The sequence below is a fragment of the Pangasianodon hypophthalmus genome, chromosome 3 (assembly GCF_027358585.1).
Source record: "Pangasianodon hypophthalmus isolate fPanHyp1 chromosome 3, fPanHyp1.pri, whole genome shotgun sequence".
Classification (NCBI taxonomy): Eukaryota; Metazoa; Chordata; class Actinopteri; order Siluriformes; family Pangasiidae; genus Pangasianodon; species Pangasianodon hypophthalmus.
This window is the reverse complement of record NC_069712.1, coordinates 27,890,761-27,909,214: the sequence shown is the minus strand read 5'-3', so window position 1 is coordinate 27,909,214 and position 18,454 is coordinate 27,890,761. Positions and strand designations below refer to the sequence as shown.

The following is an 18,454-nucleotide window of genomic DNA, read 5'->3' as shown; positions in this document are numbered from 1 at the left end:
CGGTCTCAGTGAACAAGGCTGACAGCCCATTTCATCATGCACACCTTTTATACACTATATGGCCAAAAGTTCATGGACACCTGACCATCACACCCATGTGTCACCCCCCCCCCAGCATTGAATGAATCAATCATGATGAACATTTTATTTTATTATTATTATTATATATATATACACACCATAAATATACAAACTTATTTTTTACATCAATTCACCAAAAAGTAAAGCTAAAATTCTAAAATTCTTTAAGAAATAAGATGGAAGAAACCCTAAACAATTTTTTCCCCAGCATCTCGTTTCATAGCAAGCCCAGAAAAAAAGACATCAATTAATAGGGTGTCAAAAATAGATGACTGGATAAAAATAAAAATAACTAAAGTAAACTTTATTACATTTTCCCATTTTGGTTTAAATGCATTTTTTTCCTTACCTCTAAAATTGCACAAGAAACACAATGAAAGACATACTAAAGGCGTTAACATGTGCCTTAGGTACCTAAGAGAACTCGACATGCATAAACTGGTTGTTGTAGACAGATACATAGAAACTAATGTATAAACCTCTTTATGTTCTTAGTAGTAAAGGTTTAGCACCAAGTTCAAAAAGCTACAAAACTGTGTGGGGTTCGACATCCAACTTTGCAAAGGAGTTTGTTGGACACAAGGCACTACAAAAGAGCACCTCGATTTAACATTGTGATATCAGTAACCTAAAGGAAATGATAAAATAGTTAACAAGATAAATCAGTGACATAACAGATCAGAAAAAAACCCGTCTGAGGCCTGCAGTACATTTTGCATAATCAGTAAAAGAGCAGCGGAGATGCTTCGAAGGAGACGGGTTTTCATCCATCAAAGCTGCTCAAGTTGACATCTACTTCTCTTAAGCTAGGGTCAATGTGAAGGAGGAACATGCAACACTTCCTGAGCAACTAAAGCACTTGAGTGTAGGCAAGAATATCAACATAATCGACATTACTACAAACAGGAAGAAACTCATTGTAAAATGAAGTAGTATTCAGCAACAGTGAAGCACAGAGAACCACATGATGGTAAGGCAGTGTGAGACATCTTCAGTGTGTCTCATTGAGCTGAAACATTCAACCCTGTAAAGCCTGAGCCTGCCACTACATTAAAGTGCCTCATTTCATAACTGTCATCCTTTTACAAAAGACAACAGAGACTGTTAGCAGGTTTAAGTAGGTTTTTGCTAACAGTGCTGGCATTTCATTTTTAAACTTGGTTGACAAGATAGTGCTAAAACTCAGTCACCATTATAGCTGCCATTAAAATACTTAACACCTTACACTTCAGTACACTTGTGAAGACATTGGCTAGATGATTAGACTTGGATACCTATGAGAAGTAACTCTCATTCAGAATGCCTCCCAAAATCTTAAAGTCTGTTGCCTTTTAATATTAATGTAGAAGTTTCCAATGCCTTTCCTGGAGATCTACCATGCTGCAGAGTTTAGTTCCATCACACCTGGAGCAACTTGTCTGTGTGTGAGTGAGTGTGAAATTAGGGCTGGGACTAAATTCTGAAGGGGTGACAAAGCATGCTCGTTGTCTTACTCTGCTTGTATATAGTGGCAAACTAGTGTGAACTGTTTGTGCAAGGAGCTCATTAGGACTCTTTAAAGGGAAAAGTCAAACAAACCATGATGATGAGGTAACTAACATGGGCAGCATTAAGGTTCAGGTATCATTTACCTTTTAGCCAGTCAGTTGGTTTGATTTTCGCTTTAAAAAAAATCCAAATGGCTATGTGTCCACCCATATTGACAAGAACAGCTACTAGACTTTTACTTCAAATCCAACCTTGATATGGTGACCACTGCATTCACGGTTAAAATCAGACCAGCTCACTTCTTATATTCCTATTGCCATATTTAAAAAACATTAAAAAAATTATAAACCAGACTAATATTTTATAGAAAACGGTTCTATAAAAAAGGCTTGAGATTAGTGGCAGAAAGGCTTTGGTAAAAGAAAAGCAAGTGTAAATAATATTGGGGCTGTGAGAGGTTAAAAAAAAAAAAAACTCTGAGGATGACAGAAGGACTGGTGTATTCTGGTAGGCTGTGCTTATATCCTCTGAGCTGGGAGAGACAGCAAGAAAGATGGACAGAACAGACAGAGAGAGAGAGAGACCGACACAGAGAGAGGTCAAGAGTAAGAATGAGACTATGCTTGGTGGTGGTACTGGGACAAGGGCTGTAGTTTGGTTACTTGTCCAATGCCTTTGGTAACTCCATGTCTAAAAAGCAGCTTGGCTCCCACTTTGAGGTACTCTGGATGCTTGATGAATTTGAAACGTGCCACTGCTTTCTCACCTGTGCGCAGCTCCTCCTAACAGAGAAGGAATGATAGATTTGTGTTATATACTTTTCTTTAATATATAATAGAATATATAACCTAACCCAAATTTTGTCAATATAAAAGGAATTGTATGAATCTGCGCTGTTTAAAATCCGGTGCTTCTCTTGTGAGTGTGTGCAATTCAGAGCACAATCACAGTCTCACCTTGCCTTGCAAAGCCTCCACTGTAGCAGTCTGTCTCACGTTGCCCACGTGCACAGTCACCTGGAAGCCTTTGTGGAAAGTCTTAGCATGGAAGAGCAGTACAATCTCAGCTTCAAACATCCAGCAGATAGTGGGATTCATCTCCGGACTCACCATCACCATTCCCTAAAGTAAAAAGAACATGTACATAAGGACACAGAAAAGCAAGCCATCTACACAAATCACACCTTGCACACAGACACACATGCAAACCTTTCGTAACAACGAGCGGTCGAACTCGCCCAGTGCCAGTGTAGCTGCCTGTCCTGCTCGAAGCACTCTGCATGCTGATCGGTTTCTCTGGATGCTGCACACGGTGAGATCGCAGAACTGGCCGTCATCCATTGGCCCTACCGCTAACTGCTCCCCCTCTCGGCAGATACCACTGTACCGAAGCAAGGTAGATTAGGATGTGATTAATAAAACCACTTCAAGCACAATGACTCAAAATGTAGTGTATGTTATTACCTGTAAAGCGTTCCACCTACTACAGTCCCGACATCAGGCACTGTATAAATCTCATCAACCTGTAGGACAAATAAATACAGGGTCTAAATCTTGAGTTCTTGAGTAAAGTATTCATTTAAAAGAAAGATTAAGGCATGTGCTGTATTTGCTTTGTAAAATCTAGGCTGCAATATATTGTTCATCATATGAACCTGGAACTCGGTGAGTTGCTGCATGAGCTCCTCCTGCTCTTTGCTGTTGCTGAGGGGAGGCAGGATGTTCAAGAACACTTTGAGCAGCTCTAGGTTCTCCCCCGATACGCTGGACAATGTGAAGATTGGCGTGATGCTAAATAGATCAACATTGTAAAGTCAAAATTAATGAGTCTCAGGCTAAAGAACAGTAAGTCAGTCATGTCTGACAATGCAAAGCAATAAAGCTCTACAGCATTGCAAAGTTTAATTCAGTTTATTTTCTTTTACGATGAAACTGAAACTATTCTAACAATGCATCAAAAGGGGGAAAAAAAACAACAACAACACTGACACCAGTTCTGGTTAAAGCAGCTGAAAATGCTCTGTTTGTCCTGTTACCAGTGCTTCTTACTGTGGGTTTATTTTAAAAAGCTCTCTGTACCTGGGGGACTGTGCAAACTGCTGGGCTGCAGTGACTGCGTCGTCTTCACTGTTCACCACCAGTGGAATTTTGTTGCAGCCAGGCTGCTTGAGGACGCGCTCCAGCTGCCGTACAGTTCTCTCCACCGTGGCTTTTGTGCACAGGTCCACCTTACTGACCACGATAAAGATTGGCACCTTCAGAGCCATGGCCAGCCCAAGGTGCTCCCGTGTGGTGCCCACTAAAAATCAGAAGATAACATTTGTGCAGGTGATCACTTGTAGACATGACACTTATAAATCTATACACATTCTTTTTACTTTAGCACTTCTCATGGGAAAACAAAGAAATCTAAAACATGCTTTCAAGAGTAGCAGATATTTCAGGTGCCTCCTGCAGTCACTGTAAGGGAGAATCATGGCACAAACAAAAGATGAGGTCTTAGTTTACAATTATATAAACACTGGAGATCACAATGATCAAAGACACTGACCCAGGAACTATTGTAGTCTATATATGTACTTTTCACGTAATATGTGAGCTATTCATATAGACGTGTGTTTGCACAGCAGCTCTAAGAGCAGAGAGGCTCTAGAGAGGTCACGTCGGGGTTAACAGTTACACTTATACCAGAACAGAATACACCTGTCAACTAACTAAAGAAAGCAATATAAAAAAGGTATATTGCAACCTAGAGATGACTAAAGCCATATTTTTTTTTCTAAACCTAAAATGAGCATGCAAAAAGGAACAAAATAAACTGACGCCTCCTTTAATGCCTTATAAGAAGCTACTGCTACTCATACTGTTGTCGTCCTTCTGCCACTCTCGTTTTCCTGAGCTCATGCCACAACTTTGTTAAGCAAAACATGCTTGAGAAAACCAAAACGCAATTTGAATTTTTTTTTTTCCCCCCATGTCTTTCCTGGGTACACCTCTAGGTCTTCTGATATAGCTCCGAATCCACCATGAAGGTTGTAGAGATATTGTTGTCTGAACACAATGACCAGATGAATAATTTTGTTACGATTAGAAATGATTTCTGCCTGCTGAATTCAGCTGTGGGGTGGATCTCAGGCCAGATTGCAGGAGAATAAAATTTGATTTAACAGTTGACATACGCATCATATGCTAGCACACAGAACAACATTATTTAAAGGGATGATACACACATATACAAAGATAGAAACTACAGCACCCACATAGCCATTGTTTAGAGTTTTGTGCTCCAGGTTTCTTTCCATCATTCTGTTACTCTCGTCTGGTGCTGCACAACACATGATGTTTATCAAGCTGAACATTTTCAGATGTTCGCAGTGAGTGCTCAGTGGGTGTTTTTAATCAAGGTGTTTGTGTGATCTAAAAAGCAATTATATCAGGTTCAAACAATACCTTTCATACACTGAACTACAGTATGGTATTTCATCCATTCCAGCAATTCATAGCATTGTAACCTATGACTGAACAGATACATGTGTTCTAAACAGATACAAATATGAACACAATTTTTTAGAAATCTTGCCAGACATGTGATAAAGACTAGAGGTGTGCATCAGGTTTTTTCTTTTATGCAAGCGAAAGTGAGTGGTCAGGTATCAAGATTGCAGGACAAAGAAAGGCCATGTTCATTAACATGAACGTGTGCCACTGCAAGATGCATTTACAGCAAAAGTCCAGGTTCAGGGGGTGGAGCTGGACCTGTCCCTAACTCTAACCCATAAGACACACTACAACAAAGAACACCACACTTAAAAACATACTTATCCAGCCAGAAACACACCGAGTTATCTCCAAACCCTGGTAGGAGGAACTGGATCAGGTCCAACTCCACCTTCTGGACTTCAGGTTCACCAGCAAACGCCTCAACTCGGAATTCCTACTTGGGAACCCGAGACGGTCTCCTCAACCCCGTTCAGCAACACAGATCAAAATTGGTATAACTCAGAGTGCCGACTTCCCATTTCTGAGGTTATTCAAACACAGCATTAATCCGAATACAGATATTTGGAACACTATGTTTATGTTTAACCCACCAACCCCACCGCACTGACTGGATTCCAGCACTGACAGCTTGAAAACAAACACAGCTGGTCACCTCTAACTGTCAGGCCAAAAGAGGTGTGTGCATGTATGCTAGCATCCATCCAATCAGAGGGTCAAAGTTAATGACTGACGAGAAACTGGCTGCATGAGTGATTGCCAGGGCTTTGCGAGACAGGAAATCCTTCTTCTTACTGCAGACAGGGCCGAGTCTCAGACACCACAAAGCTCAGTTCTCTGTTGCATTATGTATAATGTGACCTTCCGGTGTAGGGTTGTGAGTACTTTGTAAGATTCTTGGTTATGGAGATATGTCTGACCCACTTTCCTAAAGTTGCTATACTGATACTTGTAAACTACAGGATAAGAATTTTGACAATACATTGTAAACTTCTGTGACTGAATTTTTGGAAATGATATGTTGTTTGTGCCAAGTTGAAAGCTTGTGCTGAAATCCAGTTTAAAACTCCTCCATTCATTATTCCTAATTTTGTCTTATCCTTAGGTGTGAAGAGTCAGCACTAGACTAGCAGGGTTCGAATTACTGCACGCCAACCTTTCCTCCACTCCAGACTGCTCCATCTTCCCAGACCCCACCTCTTACACTCACCAGGGCAGCCTGGGATATATTGGGACACGCATAATGTACCAGGGGAAGGGGGGAGAACATTCCTTATTACATAAGAAAATTACATAAGCTATGTGGGTTATTTGAGAAGCTGCATGAAGCCTGGTTCAGCGTGCTAAGGCTGCAGTGCATGTAAATATTGCAAGTCTGCTTTGTGTTACTTTGCCCTCTTATCTAACATTTATCAGTATGTGGTCTGCTAAGAGAGTCACCTTAACCCAGGTTTATCGGTAGAAGGCCGAAGGTCTTGCAGCCTAGACAAAGAAGGATCAAGATATAGACTTACCAATGCCAGTGTTTGCACTGACCACAAGCATGGCAAAGTCAGGGCAATAGCTGGTGAGGCCAAAGATGGTAGTCTTCAGATATTTATGATGACCAGCCAAGTCTATGAAAGTTATCATTTTAGAGGCACTCTCGCAAATTTCCTCCGCCGTCCGTGACTCGCTGTAATTCACCACCTGTGTAATGGACATTCATTAAATGTCATTAAAACCATTAGGGACAACATAACAACATGATCTAAACAACTTCCTCTTGTGTGATAATGGCAAGTAATGAACCCAGAACAGAAGATCCCTGGATTTTAAACAAAATAGCCCTCTTCAGCTATGCCTGGTCTGATGAAAATAAAAATACAGATACAAAGCAAATGGCTTGGCAAAAGGAGGAAGCACATTGTTTTTAACATAAACAAAGATATCAACGTGTGCTCTGGTCATACGACATATAAACCCTGATCCCTCACCTCTCCTTTGCTGTTAAAGCCCAGGATCTCAAAGCTGATACTGGAGGTCCTTCCTGTCTGAATCTCATGAAGATGCCTAAAGAGGTTTAGTCGTGCTCTGCCCCTGCCATTGTCTAGCTCCCCTTGAGTGAGCACACCAAGGAGAGTGGACTTCCCCGAGTCCACGTTACCTAGCACAGCTACCCGTAGGTCCAGGAACTATGAACACAACCGCATTAAGGTGTCAGAGAACAAGTTCACTGTATTAATGCGAAAAAAATTATTGTGGTTTACAACATAGCATCTGCTTATAACTGTTGTGATATATAACAATGCAGAAATACAAGTAGCTATAGGCTTTTTAAGAAAACGATTTTCTAAATGTATTATATAAATCATACCATTACACCCCCTGCTCTTCATCATCTAAACATATTTTACAGCATCACAGACACCAAGCCACATGTATACGGGTCTCTGATGTGCTTTAACTTGTAAACAAAGTGAATGCTGACCTGCTGGTCATCTGGCACTTTCCTGACGAGGACTTCTGCGATTTTCCGGGGCTCCTCCGAGTCATAATCCACTTCCCTCTCTCTGAGAACTGTAATGTCAGCACCCACCCTGAGAAACCACCACAAAGATGTGGACAATCATGTAAACTTAGTGGTCCAATAAGTGTTAGTGTTTAGCAGCACTGTGCGGGCACAAACCTATTATTGGTACTTTCTAGTACTCTATGCTGCCCATTCATTATCTATCATTATCAGTACCATGTGGGGTCCAAAAAAAAAAAAAAAAAAAACCCACACACTTTACACATAACATTTCAGTAGTGTCCTATTCCAACTGTGCAACAGTTTTAAATATGAATGCACAGGACTTATGAGTGAATATAAATAAGATCATACTTCTCAGCCATCATGTGGAGGGTCCGGAGCGAGGCTCTCATATCTGCCTCGGATAATCCAACCAGCAAGCCATTGTCTTCTACACCGATTTGATACACAGCCTCTCCCCTGCCTTCCTGCAGCCTCCATTTCATCTGTGTGGCCAGGTGCTCGAATCGATACTGCGTGGGGTTCACCAGCTTCAGCTGAGCCACAGAGCCATAACGCCATAAAACTGGAGATTAGGACAATCTCAAACATGCATCCTTCCTTATGCCAGCGCTTGTTATGTTATACCTTCCTTATACCAGTGCTTAGATTCCAGAGTTTCTATAATTCTATGTGGTACAAAGGATGACCTTTATCTTTATATTATAAAATTATATCAGGATTAAAAATCAGTGGCAGACAGAAACTTGTAATACTAAATACACAAACTGTCACATGAAAAACCAGTATTCCAAAAAAAAAAAAAAAAAAAAAAAAAAAAAAAAAAAAAAAAAAAAATCACACATCATGCACAGTTTTATAAAATAAAATATTGTGACAGCTTTATACCATCTGTACTGCCTGATTAAGGAAGCAAGTCAGTTTAATCTATGACCATATAAAATTAGTCATAAAACTTTATGTTCTAGTAAAGCTCAAAAGTGCTTTTCCAACAACATACATTTGTTTGTTAAAAGAAAAAAATGGCCAAAATCTGTCTCAGCTATTCAAAGTAACGTCTCTTTCAATTTCTAATAAATGTTTTTTTTTTTTTTTTGCAAGATGGCTAATGAGAAATTATAAAGCAAGAAGTAAATTATCACAGAAGCTTACCTTGTACTCGATATTTCCCTCTTCAGCCTGAAACAAAAGAAAAGGCCAGAGTCTTTAATGAATAGGACTGAAACAATAACTAGCACAGTTCAGTTTTCTAGGTCACAAAGAGTGAACCTGCATATGACCAACACTCTGAAAAGTCCATCAGCCAGGACACAAAGGATTTAAAATCCAAAGAGAAACACATTGCCCTGTGCACTGGGAAACAGAAATTAGGTTAAACTAAAAGATATTAAGTCTGATAATTACCTAATCAGTTCAGAATGGTATGAGCCGATGAGCTGTGTTTAATCTGGGTTAAACATTGTGTTTAAAGTAGAAATGTGTACATTAACTAGTATAACCAATAATCCTTTTATATTGATCTCAAAAAGCAAAATCAAGGAATAAACTAATAGAATAATTACACCTCAGAAATAAGTAATCTTACTCTAAATCAGCTAAAAAAAAGAAAAAGAAAAAAAAAGGTTCCAACTAGCAGTGGTTAGTGCTGGTGCATCACAGCACCACGGTTCAATCCTGAGCTCGAGCCTGTGTGTGTTCTCCCCACGTCTGTGTGAGTTTCCTCCGGGTTCTCCGGTTTCCTCCCACTGTCCCAAAACATTCCAGTAGATGGATTAGCTGCTTTAAATTGCCCCTTGGTGTGAATGTGTGAGTGTGTGTGTGTACATGGTGTCCTGTCTCACGCCCAGTGCGCCTGGGATAGGCTCTGGATCCACAGCAACCCTGCCCAGGATGAAGTGCTTACTGAAGATGAATGAATGAGTTTCACAGCAGTGTTTTTAAATAGCACAGTTCAGGCTGGGGTTAGTCATATCGTTTTACCTTGGGGCTGACCTGTGTATTCCCAATTGACATATATATTAAAGGAAAATAATTAAAGCAATCAGCAGAGAATTTCTTTCAAACCTGAATATTTTAAACGAATGGTCTACACGTATAAACATTTACTTTGCTGTTGCTTTTCTCTTCTTCTTTTTCTTCTTCTTCTCCTCCTCCTCACAGTGGCAGTGATCGGTCTCCTGCCTTCTCGGGATATTTACAAACACAGCTGTAGTGGAAGCTACACAAGTACACTAACTTTGCTGAACTAATTCAGACTCATGGAACTAAAACACAACTCACTAAACTACTCGTGCTGTTGACAATATTAAGTTTAGTAGTTTGACCGTCTTTCTCTTTTGCATTCTCGAAAACTGAAAGCTAAGAGCAAGTGAACGCTGCCTACGTGTCCAGTGGAGTTACACACAAACACACAGCTAACCGCAGCTGACTGCGAATTGCTCGCAGCTGAGCAATGACAGCTTTTCTCTTGCAAAATTATATATTTGAGCCAAATATTTTAATTGCACAAGTTCGCGTTAAGCATGAACAACATGTAGTAATTTACAGTAGAATGCTAATGTTATGCGCCAATGGAGGTGAATAGTTAGCTAGCTAGCGCTAATAGTGCATAAACAGGCTTTAAACAGCGTTATGTCATGCGTTATATTACACTAGCTGAACACAGGTAATAATAATAATATAAGGAAGAGAGGAAGCTCGGCTCACCTCTGGAGGTAGATAGGGTGGGTTATTGCTCGTTTTGGGATATCGGGCAGAGCGGCTCTTTGCCTTTTTGCTATTTTTTGAAGGCGCCTTTTTCGGAGCCACTGCCGCAGCATTATTTGAAGCTAAGCCGGTTCCTGGAGCAGCGCCGGGTTTGAAAGCGGAACCTGTGCCGAAAAGCTCCGATACCCGCGTATCCATTTCTGTCCGGACCCTGAAAAAAGCTAATTACTGAGCTATGCTAGTGTAACTAACGACTAACTTTACAAAAATGAATGATGATTAACGAAATCATCGACATTCCTGTGGCTTTATCTGCCTACATGAGAAATAAATTAGTGAACGGAAGAAGAGAAACATAATAAAGAGCACCAGCCGAGTGAGCACATCCCCCAGCTGAGGGGGAAAAAAACAAAAACGAAAACAACTCGGCTAAGTTTGCGGAAGCAGCTGCGTCATCGAATGAATATTCATGAGATGGCGCATGTGATTGGACGGCGAGAAGGACAGGAGGTCAAAAGTGTATTTTGAATATCTATTAGTTTCATATGTTGCAACTGCGCTGCAATATTACATGAACATAAACACAGTGTCACACAGTGCCAGTCTGACTCACACATACCATTTTATCAAGGTTCCACCTCAGTTCTGCTGGTGGAAAACAAGATCAACAGTTTTCTTAAATAGAGAAACTATACATGTAGCATGATATATGTAAAACATACTAATAAAAAAAAACTATATGAAAGTTTATTTATTTATTTATTTATTTATTTATTTATTTATAGTAACCGCTTTATCCTGATCAGGGTTGCTGTGAATCCAGGGCCAATCCTCTGAACAGTGGGCGTGAGGCTGGAATACACCCCAGACGGGACTGTAGTCCAACACATGGCACCATGCACACTCACTTTCACACACTCACCTACACCTAGGAGCAATTTAGCATAGCCCCTAGCATGTGTTGGGAAGTGGGAAGAAACTGGAGAGCCCAGAGGAAACCCACGAGGACACTGTAAGAACATGTGAAACACTCTGGACAAGAACTGGAATGAACCATTGTTAAAAATATATGTGTGTGAGTGAGCTCATATATGAGTCATTGAGCACTGACAGTGTGTTTGTAGTCCATGTAATATTGCAGTACAGTTGCAACATACTGTATGAAACAAATGGATATTCAAAATACCTGGTTCAATCATGATCTCAGCTTACCGTCTTTATGGAGTTTCACATGTACCATCCTTTTATTTATTTGTTTGTCTATCTATCTATCTATCTATCTATCTATCTGTCAAGCTCCTGCTAGGGTCCTGGGGACAACAGGCCTTCTGCTCCACTGATTAACTGCCATCAATGATCAACCTGTCTGCATTACATACTGTATTAAATAAGAAGAGGAGACTGATTCCAGTGATAACTAGGTTATGGGCATGCTTATTGCTAACCATTAACTTAAATTGGATAAACTAGAACTGATAGCGTATCTAAAAAAAAAAAAAAAGACTCATAATATGACTCCCAGTTCTGAAGAGAATGAGCTCCCCCTGCTGAGTCTTGGTTTCTCCCAAGGCTCTCTTGGCCACTCTTGCCCTCAGCTTTCTCACTAAGGGTTAAAGCAGTCATGTTTGTAAAGCTGCCTCAGATGAATTCTCTTCTATCCAATTCTGTGTACTAACATTATTACTGGTAACCCTGTTGATATGACAACCAAGTACAACCCTTCATGTTTAACCTGTATCTAAGTACATACACAATAGGATAACGCATATGTGCCTTGGCAACAGCACCACCCATTCCTAAATAACATAGCATATCTGCAGCGTACATGCCATACGTCTAGACTATTGAGTGCATATACTAGAGTCATCTTTCAAAGAGATATATTTTTATTTATAAAGAATTATTATAAATTATTTGCATCTCCAAGCCAAAGGATGAATTATAAAATATTTCTGGGAATGCTTTAGGGTTTTTAATTTTATTATATATATGTGTGTGTGTGTGTGTGTGTGTGTATACACATGAGTAGTACCTTTTTAGAATGAAAACTATAAACAACGACAAGAAAATAAGTTAGAATTTATCAACATTCACTCCTGTTGCTGGGAGTGTCTTAGCTTGCTGGTATCTTTAGTCTCAGGCAAGTCTGCACTGGCATTAGGATATGTTTTCCCCATAGATAATGCACTTCTGTAAGTCACGCTGGATAAAACCATCTGCTAAAAGCCATAAATGTAAATGTAGTGTGACACTGCAAAGTTTCTTTTTTTTTTTACATTAATTATTTTAATGGAAATGAGTGTAGTGGAGTTCAACAGTTTAAGATGTTACACTTCAGATGTGTAAGTAGTGTTAATTTACTGTTTACAAGCATTATAATAATTTTTTTCATTCTTAAATAAAGTCATTTAATAAAAAAAAAAACTTGGTCACTTGGTCTGTGTCCTTGACATTAAAAGCCTAGTAATTTCATTTATACAAAAGGGTGTTACTCATTTAAAATGCAAATTATAGTATATAAGTAGTCCAACAGTCATTACGCTTTATTTTTGATAGATCTGGAACCATGTGACATTGTTAAGTACATTACATTAAGTTTTGGGAAGCACTTATGGATTAGATGTTTGACAAAAGCTAGCTAGTTTGCCACTAATGAAAAAGTACCACTTCTTGTAGTAAAACAAGAATTCATTGGAGTACACAAGTACACAAACCTAAAATTATTATAACAACTATAAATCTGGTGTGTTTTGGTCAGTTTGCATTCGAAGGGATCTCAAAGAAGGACAATTTCTTTAGAATAAAATCACAAGATTAGTAAAAAAAGTAAAACGTTAACTGTAACTGTAAAAACCGAAAAAGGTCCAATATCAGCAATTATTTGCATATTTTTGTCACATTTTTTTTTTACCTTTATCAAGCACTGTCAATAAATCCAGACTCCAGTGTATCATTAAACTGGAGGACTATGTACATATTGTATATGCTGAACAGCAGATTAACAGCAGTTTACTAGCTTATTTAGAAAATTAAACTTTATTCACTTATATCAGTTTCTTTGGGTAAAATTATGACTCTGTATGTACAAAAAAAGAAGAGAGAGAGCCATACAACTATATTACTAAACAAAAACAATCACATTAGTCATGATAGGGTCACAGTGTCACAGTTAAGCTGGCACCATAAAAGATTGTATCTGATCTTTTTTTTTTTTTTTCTTTAAAAAAAAAAGAAAGCATATTATAATCCAATATGAACAAGAGAGCATTTCACAGAAATGAGAAAAATATTAGCTCAGCAAACAGAGCCCTGCTACCCCCTCTTCCAAAAATTCCAAATCTCCCAGCCTGTTGGCTGATCTGCGGAAGTTTGTTCTGGTCTCTCTGTGGGAAGGGAAACACTGCAGTGAGAAGTCATTTCTAACTGTACCTGACCTGAAAATGGAGAAATCAAACTTCCTCCTTTTGCTTATTCTTTCCTTTGGATATCTGTTTCACCCAGCAAATGCTGTCTTTATGGAGAAACTGGCCGACCGAAAAATATGTGCTGACAAGTACTGCTCATGTAAGTGTAACGTCTTATGTAATCAAGTAAATTATGTAATGTGCCTCATTTGAAGATTAGCCTTTGTGAAAACTATCTGTATGTGATAAAATACAGTTTGGCTATGTACGTTCCTGTCTAGATGTCATCTCAGCAGCCCAAGCTCTTGAGGACTACATTGCTTCTGACTGTCGATTCATCAACCTGAAGAAAGGCCAGATGATATATGTTTATTCTAAACTAAAGCCAGTAGATGGTGCCGGAGTCTTCTGGTCTGGGAATGTGAGTATCTCTGAGCTGTAACATCCCAGCTGTCATTTCTGATTCATTTCTCTCCAGGTATCAGGCTCCACTTTATGATCTGGTTTGATAAGTCTGTACTTGGATTTTCTTCCCTAAAAGATAAATAGGTTTTCCTTTCCTTTTGTCTACATTCTGCAAATACTTTAATTCAAAATGACTTACAGTTGGACTGGAAAACACTCTATGTATAAAGCTATTATGGATCTGACAGCACCACAGTTTCAGCAGTTTGCCAGAAACAAGTGCAAGATAGCTGTAATAAAAACTGATAAGGCTACAACAGAACAGTGAAATGGAGAAAGGCACTAAAAATGTAGGAGCACAAGCTGGTACTCTGGAGTCATGAATAAAGCAGTGGATGAAGACAAGATTGAATGAGGGTGCTATCTTTCATGAACAGGGAACAGCACAGCAAAAAAGAACACACCTCAATAGACATATATGAGGAGTAATGCAATGCCACTATGTCTTCTTGAAGAAAAAATTACTTCTTGTCAAACTTGTGGAAAGAATTATTATTATTTTGTTTATTTTTAATTATTTTTATTTTTTTTTTACAATCTCTCAGACATGGCCAAGACCATATTTAGAAAGAATAATGCCCAAGACTGAGATTAGTCCAAGTGTAAATGCCAGTAACACAGAGACAGGTTGAAGTCAATACAGAAAATGTCTCAAGACTGGATTTGCCTTCAGAAACGGATTCAAGTCCTACGGCGCTAGTAAGTCCAAGTGCTGAGTTTATTAAATAAAGATGAGCATAATACATAATTGATGGAACAGTCCAGGTCCCACAAAACCCACAAAGATACAAGTAACACAGCAAACAATTCCAAAGGCGCAGACAAAATATAACAATCATAAAAACAATCTCTGAATGTGATTGTGTTCAGGTGAGGTAGGTAAACTAGAAATGGGCGGTTGGAATTTGAAAAAAACAGGCAAAGTTTTTGCAATTTTCAACTGTCCAGTTTATTGAGCTTCCCACTGTAGCCTCAGATTCCTGTTATTGGCAGACAGGAGTGAATCTCAGTGTGGTCATCTTCTACTGTAGCCCATATGCCTCCAGGAACAACATGTGTGTTCTGAGATACTTTTCTGTTCAACACAGTTGTAAAGAGTGGTTATTTAAATTGCGGCAGCCTTCTTCTTCTGTCAAACCAGTCTGGCCATTCTCCTCTGACCTTCTCTGGCATTTCCACCTGCAGAACTGGATATTTTTATTTTTCCACCTGCAGAACTGTCTGATACCAGCGACCATGCTGCAGTCAAAGTTATGCATTTCCCTCTTGCCACATGATTGGCTAATAGCATGAATATGAAGGTGCACAGGTGTTCTTAATAACGTAGACGGTGAGAGTATACATGTAGTTACACTCAGAAGGAGAGTGTTGTGGATGTTTCAGTATCACTAATCAGGTGTTCTTGGAGGAGCTGAATCTTCAGGCATTTCTTACATTTATAATGTATATGAGTATGAGATATGCTAAACATGCTGTATTTTGTTTTCACCTGTGAGCAATAAAGAACAAAATTTTGTTCACAGTTCTTTTATTGTTTTAATATCATTTAAAGAATATTATTTGAGAAATCATAACAGTTCTGTCTTGCAGGTTTATGGTGAGCGCTATGTGGACCAGATGGGTATCATTGGCTACTTCCCCAGTAACCATGTTAATGAGACACAAATTTTCATGAAGAAAACCATTGAGATGGCCACAACAGTGAGTATGCTGTTTCCCTACTATAGCAATAAGAGAAGTACATTTAGATCATATCATAATGACCTTTTCATTGTATGTGTTCATGTAGGAGATGGACTTCTTCTGCAATTAAAAAGGAGAGACTACGTTTGATTAAATTCTGGATCCTGGATTCTGGATTTTTTTTCCACGTACTAATTTCTTGCATGCATAATAGCTCACTGATCTTTTTTTTTTTTTTTTTTTTTCAAAATAAGTCTATTATATAATTTTCCTTTCTTCAAAATGTAATCAAAAGCTGATTAATCTATGAGATGTGGAGCATTACTTGCGGTATTATACACTAAACGACACTATAAAAACTTAGAAAGCATGAATGGTACTGCTTATGTCTCTTTCAGTGAGTGCATGTGTTCCTGAGTGTATGTGTAATAGTTTTATGCCTGTATACGATGGGACATTGTGCTATAAGACTTAGCCCAGCAGTTTTAATATCCCAACCAACCATCATGGCAAACAGTTCATGCTAATCTTATGCAAAAAGAACCTTTGATGATTTAGTTCACCTGTCTGTGAAATTGTCAGGTAAGGGATTCTCCTGGATATGAAGGTTGCAGTGCTAACATTTATTACTATTGCTATTGGGCTGGTGTGCAGTGCTGATTCATTTCTCAGGGATGTTTTTGTGCTGTGGATATTTGATGGAGCTGAATTGAAGGCATTACCTTGAATAGCTCTCTCTCTCTCTCTCTCTCTCTCTCTCTCTCTCTCTTTCCTATAGGACTATTAGTGGATATTACTAAATTCAATTTGCCATCATGAATAGAGCTTTTGTTTCCTAGTGTCAAGCTGTTAATTACTTATTACCATGGAGGAAAGCGTAACCTTATTTTGAAATTTTTATGTGTTTGGAGAATGTCAGCAGCGCTGAGTGGATGCCACAGAGCAGAGGAAAAAAATACTCGAAATGTTATCTTGTACAAAACAAAAACCTCAATGTCATTGTAGCACATGGAGTGTTTATGAATCCAGCTGGACACAAATGAACATGAGAAGTGATTTTAACATTGGAGATGTTCACAACATTGTGCTGCTTATCAGGGGTGTAACGCAATGACAATATTTGTATCTGTATTTGTTTAGTGCTTCAAATATTTGAGTGGGCGTGGCCTAAACTAGAAGGTTTAAAAAACAAATTAATATGAACCCTACAACTATGCCCCAGTAACAATTGAAAACACTGAAAAACACCCAGAGGTAGAAATGGCAGCACTGTCAGCATAGTGTGTGAATTCTGGATCTGACAGTTCCTCAACCTCAGCTACATTGCTCCAGTTCAGAATTAGTTGAATGAATTCTGTAAATGCACCCACGTTAATTAACGTAGTCTTTCTTTGCTTTGACGAGCTTCATATCTCACCACTTGTTCTTGCCCACAAGCGTCATATGAAAGTAAAAACCTCCTACTAGCAAGATGTTTATGTTACATCCCAATACCTTCTGGAAAATATATATATAGTGCACATCCTATTCATATCTGTATTTGTTTCTGTTTAGAATACATTATCTGTTCAGAATAAATTATTCCTATTTGGTTACATCCCTACTGCTTATGGTCCATCAAAGAGACTTAGATCTTAGCATTCCAGTGCAGTTTTATCATAACCTTGACGTCTGCTATAATTGCCCTTTCAGAACAATGAAAACTGGTGGACAGCCAATAAGCGGGAGCATTGAAATACTCAACATTAAAAACATTTGATTGTGTTTGTTTAAACTGGTTGTAATGCTGGCTGTTACTTGATAACTGACATAAACTGATTCATAGCTGCTGATACTAACCCCAGAAATGATGATAATTTGATCAAATTAAAAATAGTATTGAACACAGGATGCAGCGAAAGGAGAGAGTGAGAGAAAGAGAGAGAGAGGCAGAATTTAACTGGAGCTGCATGTCTGCCAGGAGATCATGTCCCATATAGTGAGGGAGGGGAGCCGCAGGGAAGTGTGTTAATGCTCCATCTGGCACCAAGGGCTGACCTTGAAGCAATACAAATTACTTATGAAGATCACAGGCAGAGTGAAGTTGTAGAAGACATTTGACACTTTACCAGACTGCTAGTAAAGCTAGAAAAAGTTGCTTTAGGAAACATGCCGTTTTACAAATTAGTCTTTTTCATGAAAGATTTTAATGACAATCTACCTGAGATCAATGAGATGCAAAGTTACACAGGTGTACGCTGGGCACCAACTGAAATGTTACTACCAGATACTGAAAAACTTGGTCCATATTTCCAATTCTAACAGATTATTAATTTTTTTTTTTGCAAAATAATATATATACAGTAAGAAAATAGGCAACAACTTCCGAGTCTGACTGGCTCCTTGATGCATGAAGAGCGAAACGAGAGTGTGTAAATATGTCACGGAGGATAGAGTCTGGCTGTACTTGTAAAAGTAGATGAGGACAGTTCCCAGTGGAATAAGTGCCTTATCCTAGTAACTCTGAAGTTAGGTAATAAGTCAAACTTGATGAAACGTTTTATTAAACATGGGATTACTCTCCCTCAAGAAATTTACGGCCGTGAACAGTTGTTCCCTAACCAGTCTGTTTTTCT

General features: G+C 38.8%; 2 protein-coding genes across 4 annotated transcripts; one reads left to right on the top strand and one right to left on the bottom strand.

Moving 5' to 3' along the window:
- Window positions 1-358: 358 nt before the first annotated feature.
- Window positions 359-10,704, bottom strand: gtpbp2a (GTP binding protein 2a). 3 transcript variants are annotated; one of them, XM_026939324.3, is made up of 12 exons: window positions 10,288-10,704; window positions 8,734-8,760; window positions 7,933-8,117; window positions 7,537-7,645; window positions 7,043-7,240; window positions 6,581-6,755; window positions 3,648-3,867; window positions 3,224-3,359; window positions 3,033-3,091; window positions 2,778-2,949; window positions 2,526-2,690; window positions 359-2,351 (listed from the first exon to the last, which is right to left on the bottom strand). In XM_026939324.3, exons 1-12 carry the CDS (start codon window positions 10,483-10,485, stop codon window positions 2,187-2,189), a joined length of 1,809 nt encoding a protein of 602 aa, XP_026795125.1. In that variant the 5' UTR covers window positions 10,486-10,704; the 3' UTR covers window positions 359-2,186. The 3 variants fall into 3 exon arrangements, with proteins under 3 accessions (XP_026795125.1, XP_026795126.1, XP_053088685.1); XM_026939325.3 differs by having other exon boundaries at window positions 7,933-8,146; window positions 10,288-10,400; XM_053232710.1 differs by lacking the exon at window positions 10,288-10,704 and adding an exon at window positions 9,688-10,239.
- Window positions 10,705-13,628: 2,924 nt separating this feature from the next.
- LOC113542117 (otoraplin) lies at window positions 13,629-18,206 on the top strand. Its single transcript, XM_026939457.3, has 4 exons — window positions 13,629-13,851; window positions 13,973-14,112; window positions 15,747-15,857; window positions 15,946-18,206. The coding sequence occupies exons 1-4, from the start codon at window positions 13,728-13,730 to the stop codon at window positions 15,967-15,969; spliced, it is 399 nt and encodes a 132-aa protein (XP_026795258.1). The 5' UTR covers window positions 13,629-13,727; the 3' UTR covers window positions 15,970-18,206.
- Window positions 18,207-18,454: the final 248 nt, after the last annotated feature.

Bases quoted from the DNA above. Each gene is read 5' to 3' on its own strand.
- LOC113542117 (XM_026939457.3), top strand. From the start codon at position 13,728: ATGGAGAAATCAAACTTCCTCCTTTTGCTTATTCTTTCCTTTGGATAT. The intron at 14,113-15,746 runs GTGAGTATCTCT...TCTGTCTTGCAG, and splicing joins GAGTCTTCTGGTCTGGGAAT to GTTTATGGTGAGCGCTATGT. The intron at 15,858-15,945 runs GTGAGTATGCTG...GTGTTCATGTAG, and splicing joins CCATTGAGATGGCCACAACA to GAGATGGACTTCTTCTGCAA.
- gtpbp2a (XM_026939324.3), bottom strand. From the start codon at position 10,485: ATGGATACGCGGGTATCGGAGCTTTTCGGCACAGGTTCCGCTTTCAAA. The intron at 6,756-7,042 runs GTGAGGGATCAG...TCCATTACACAG, and splicing joins GCTTTAACAGCAAAGGAGAG to GTGGTGAATTACAGCGAGTC. The intron at 2,691-2,777 runs GTTTGCATGTGT...TTTTTACTTTAG, and splicing joins ACCGCTCGTTGTTACGAAAG to GGAATGGTGATGGTGAGTCC.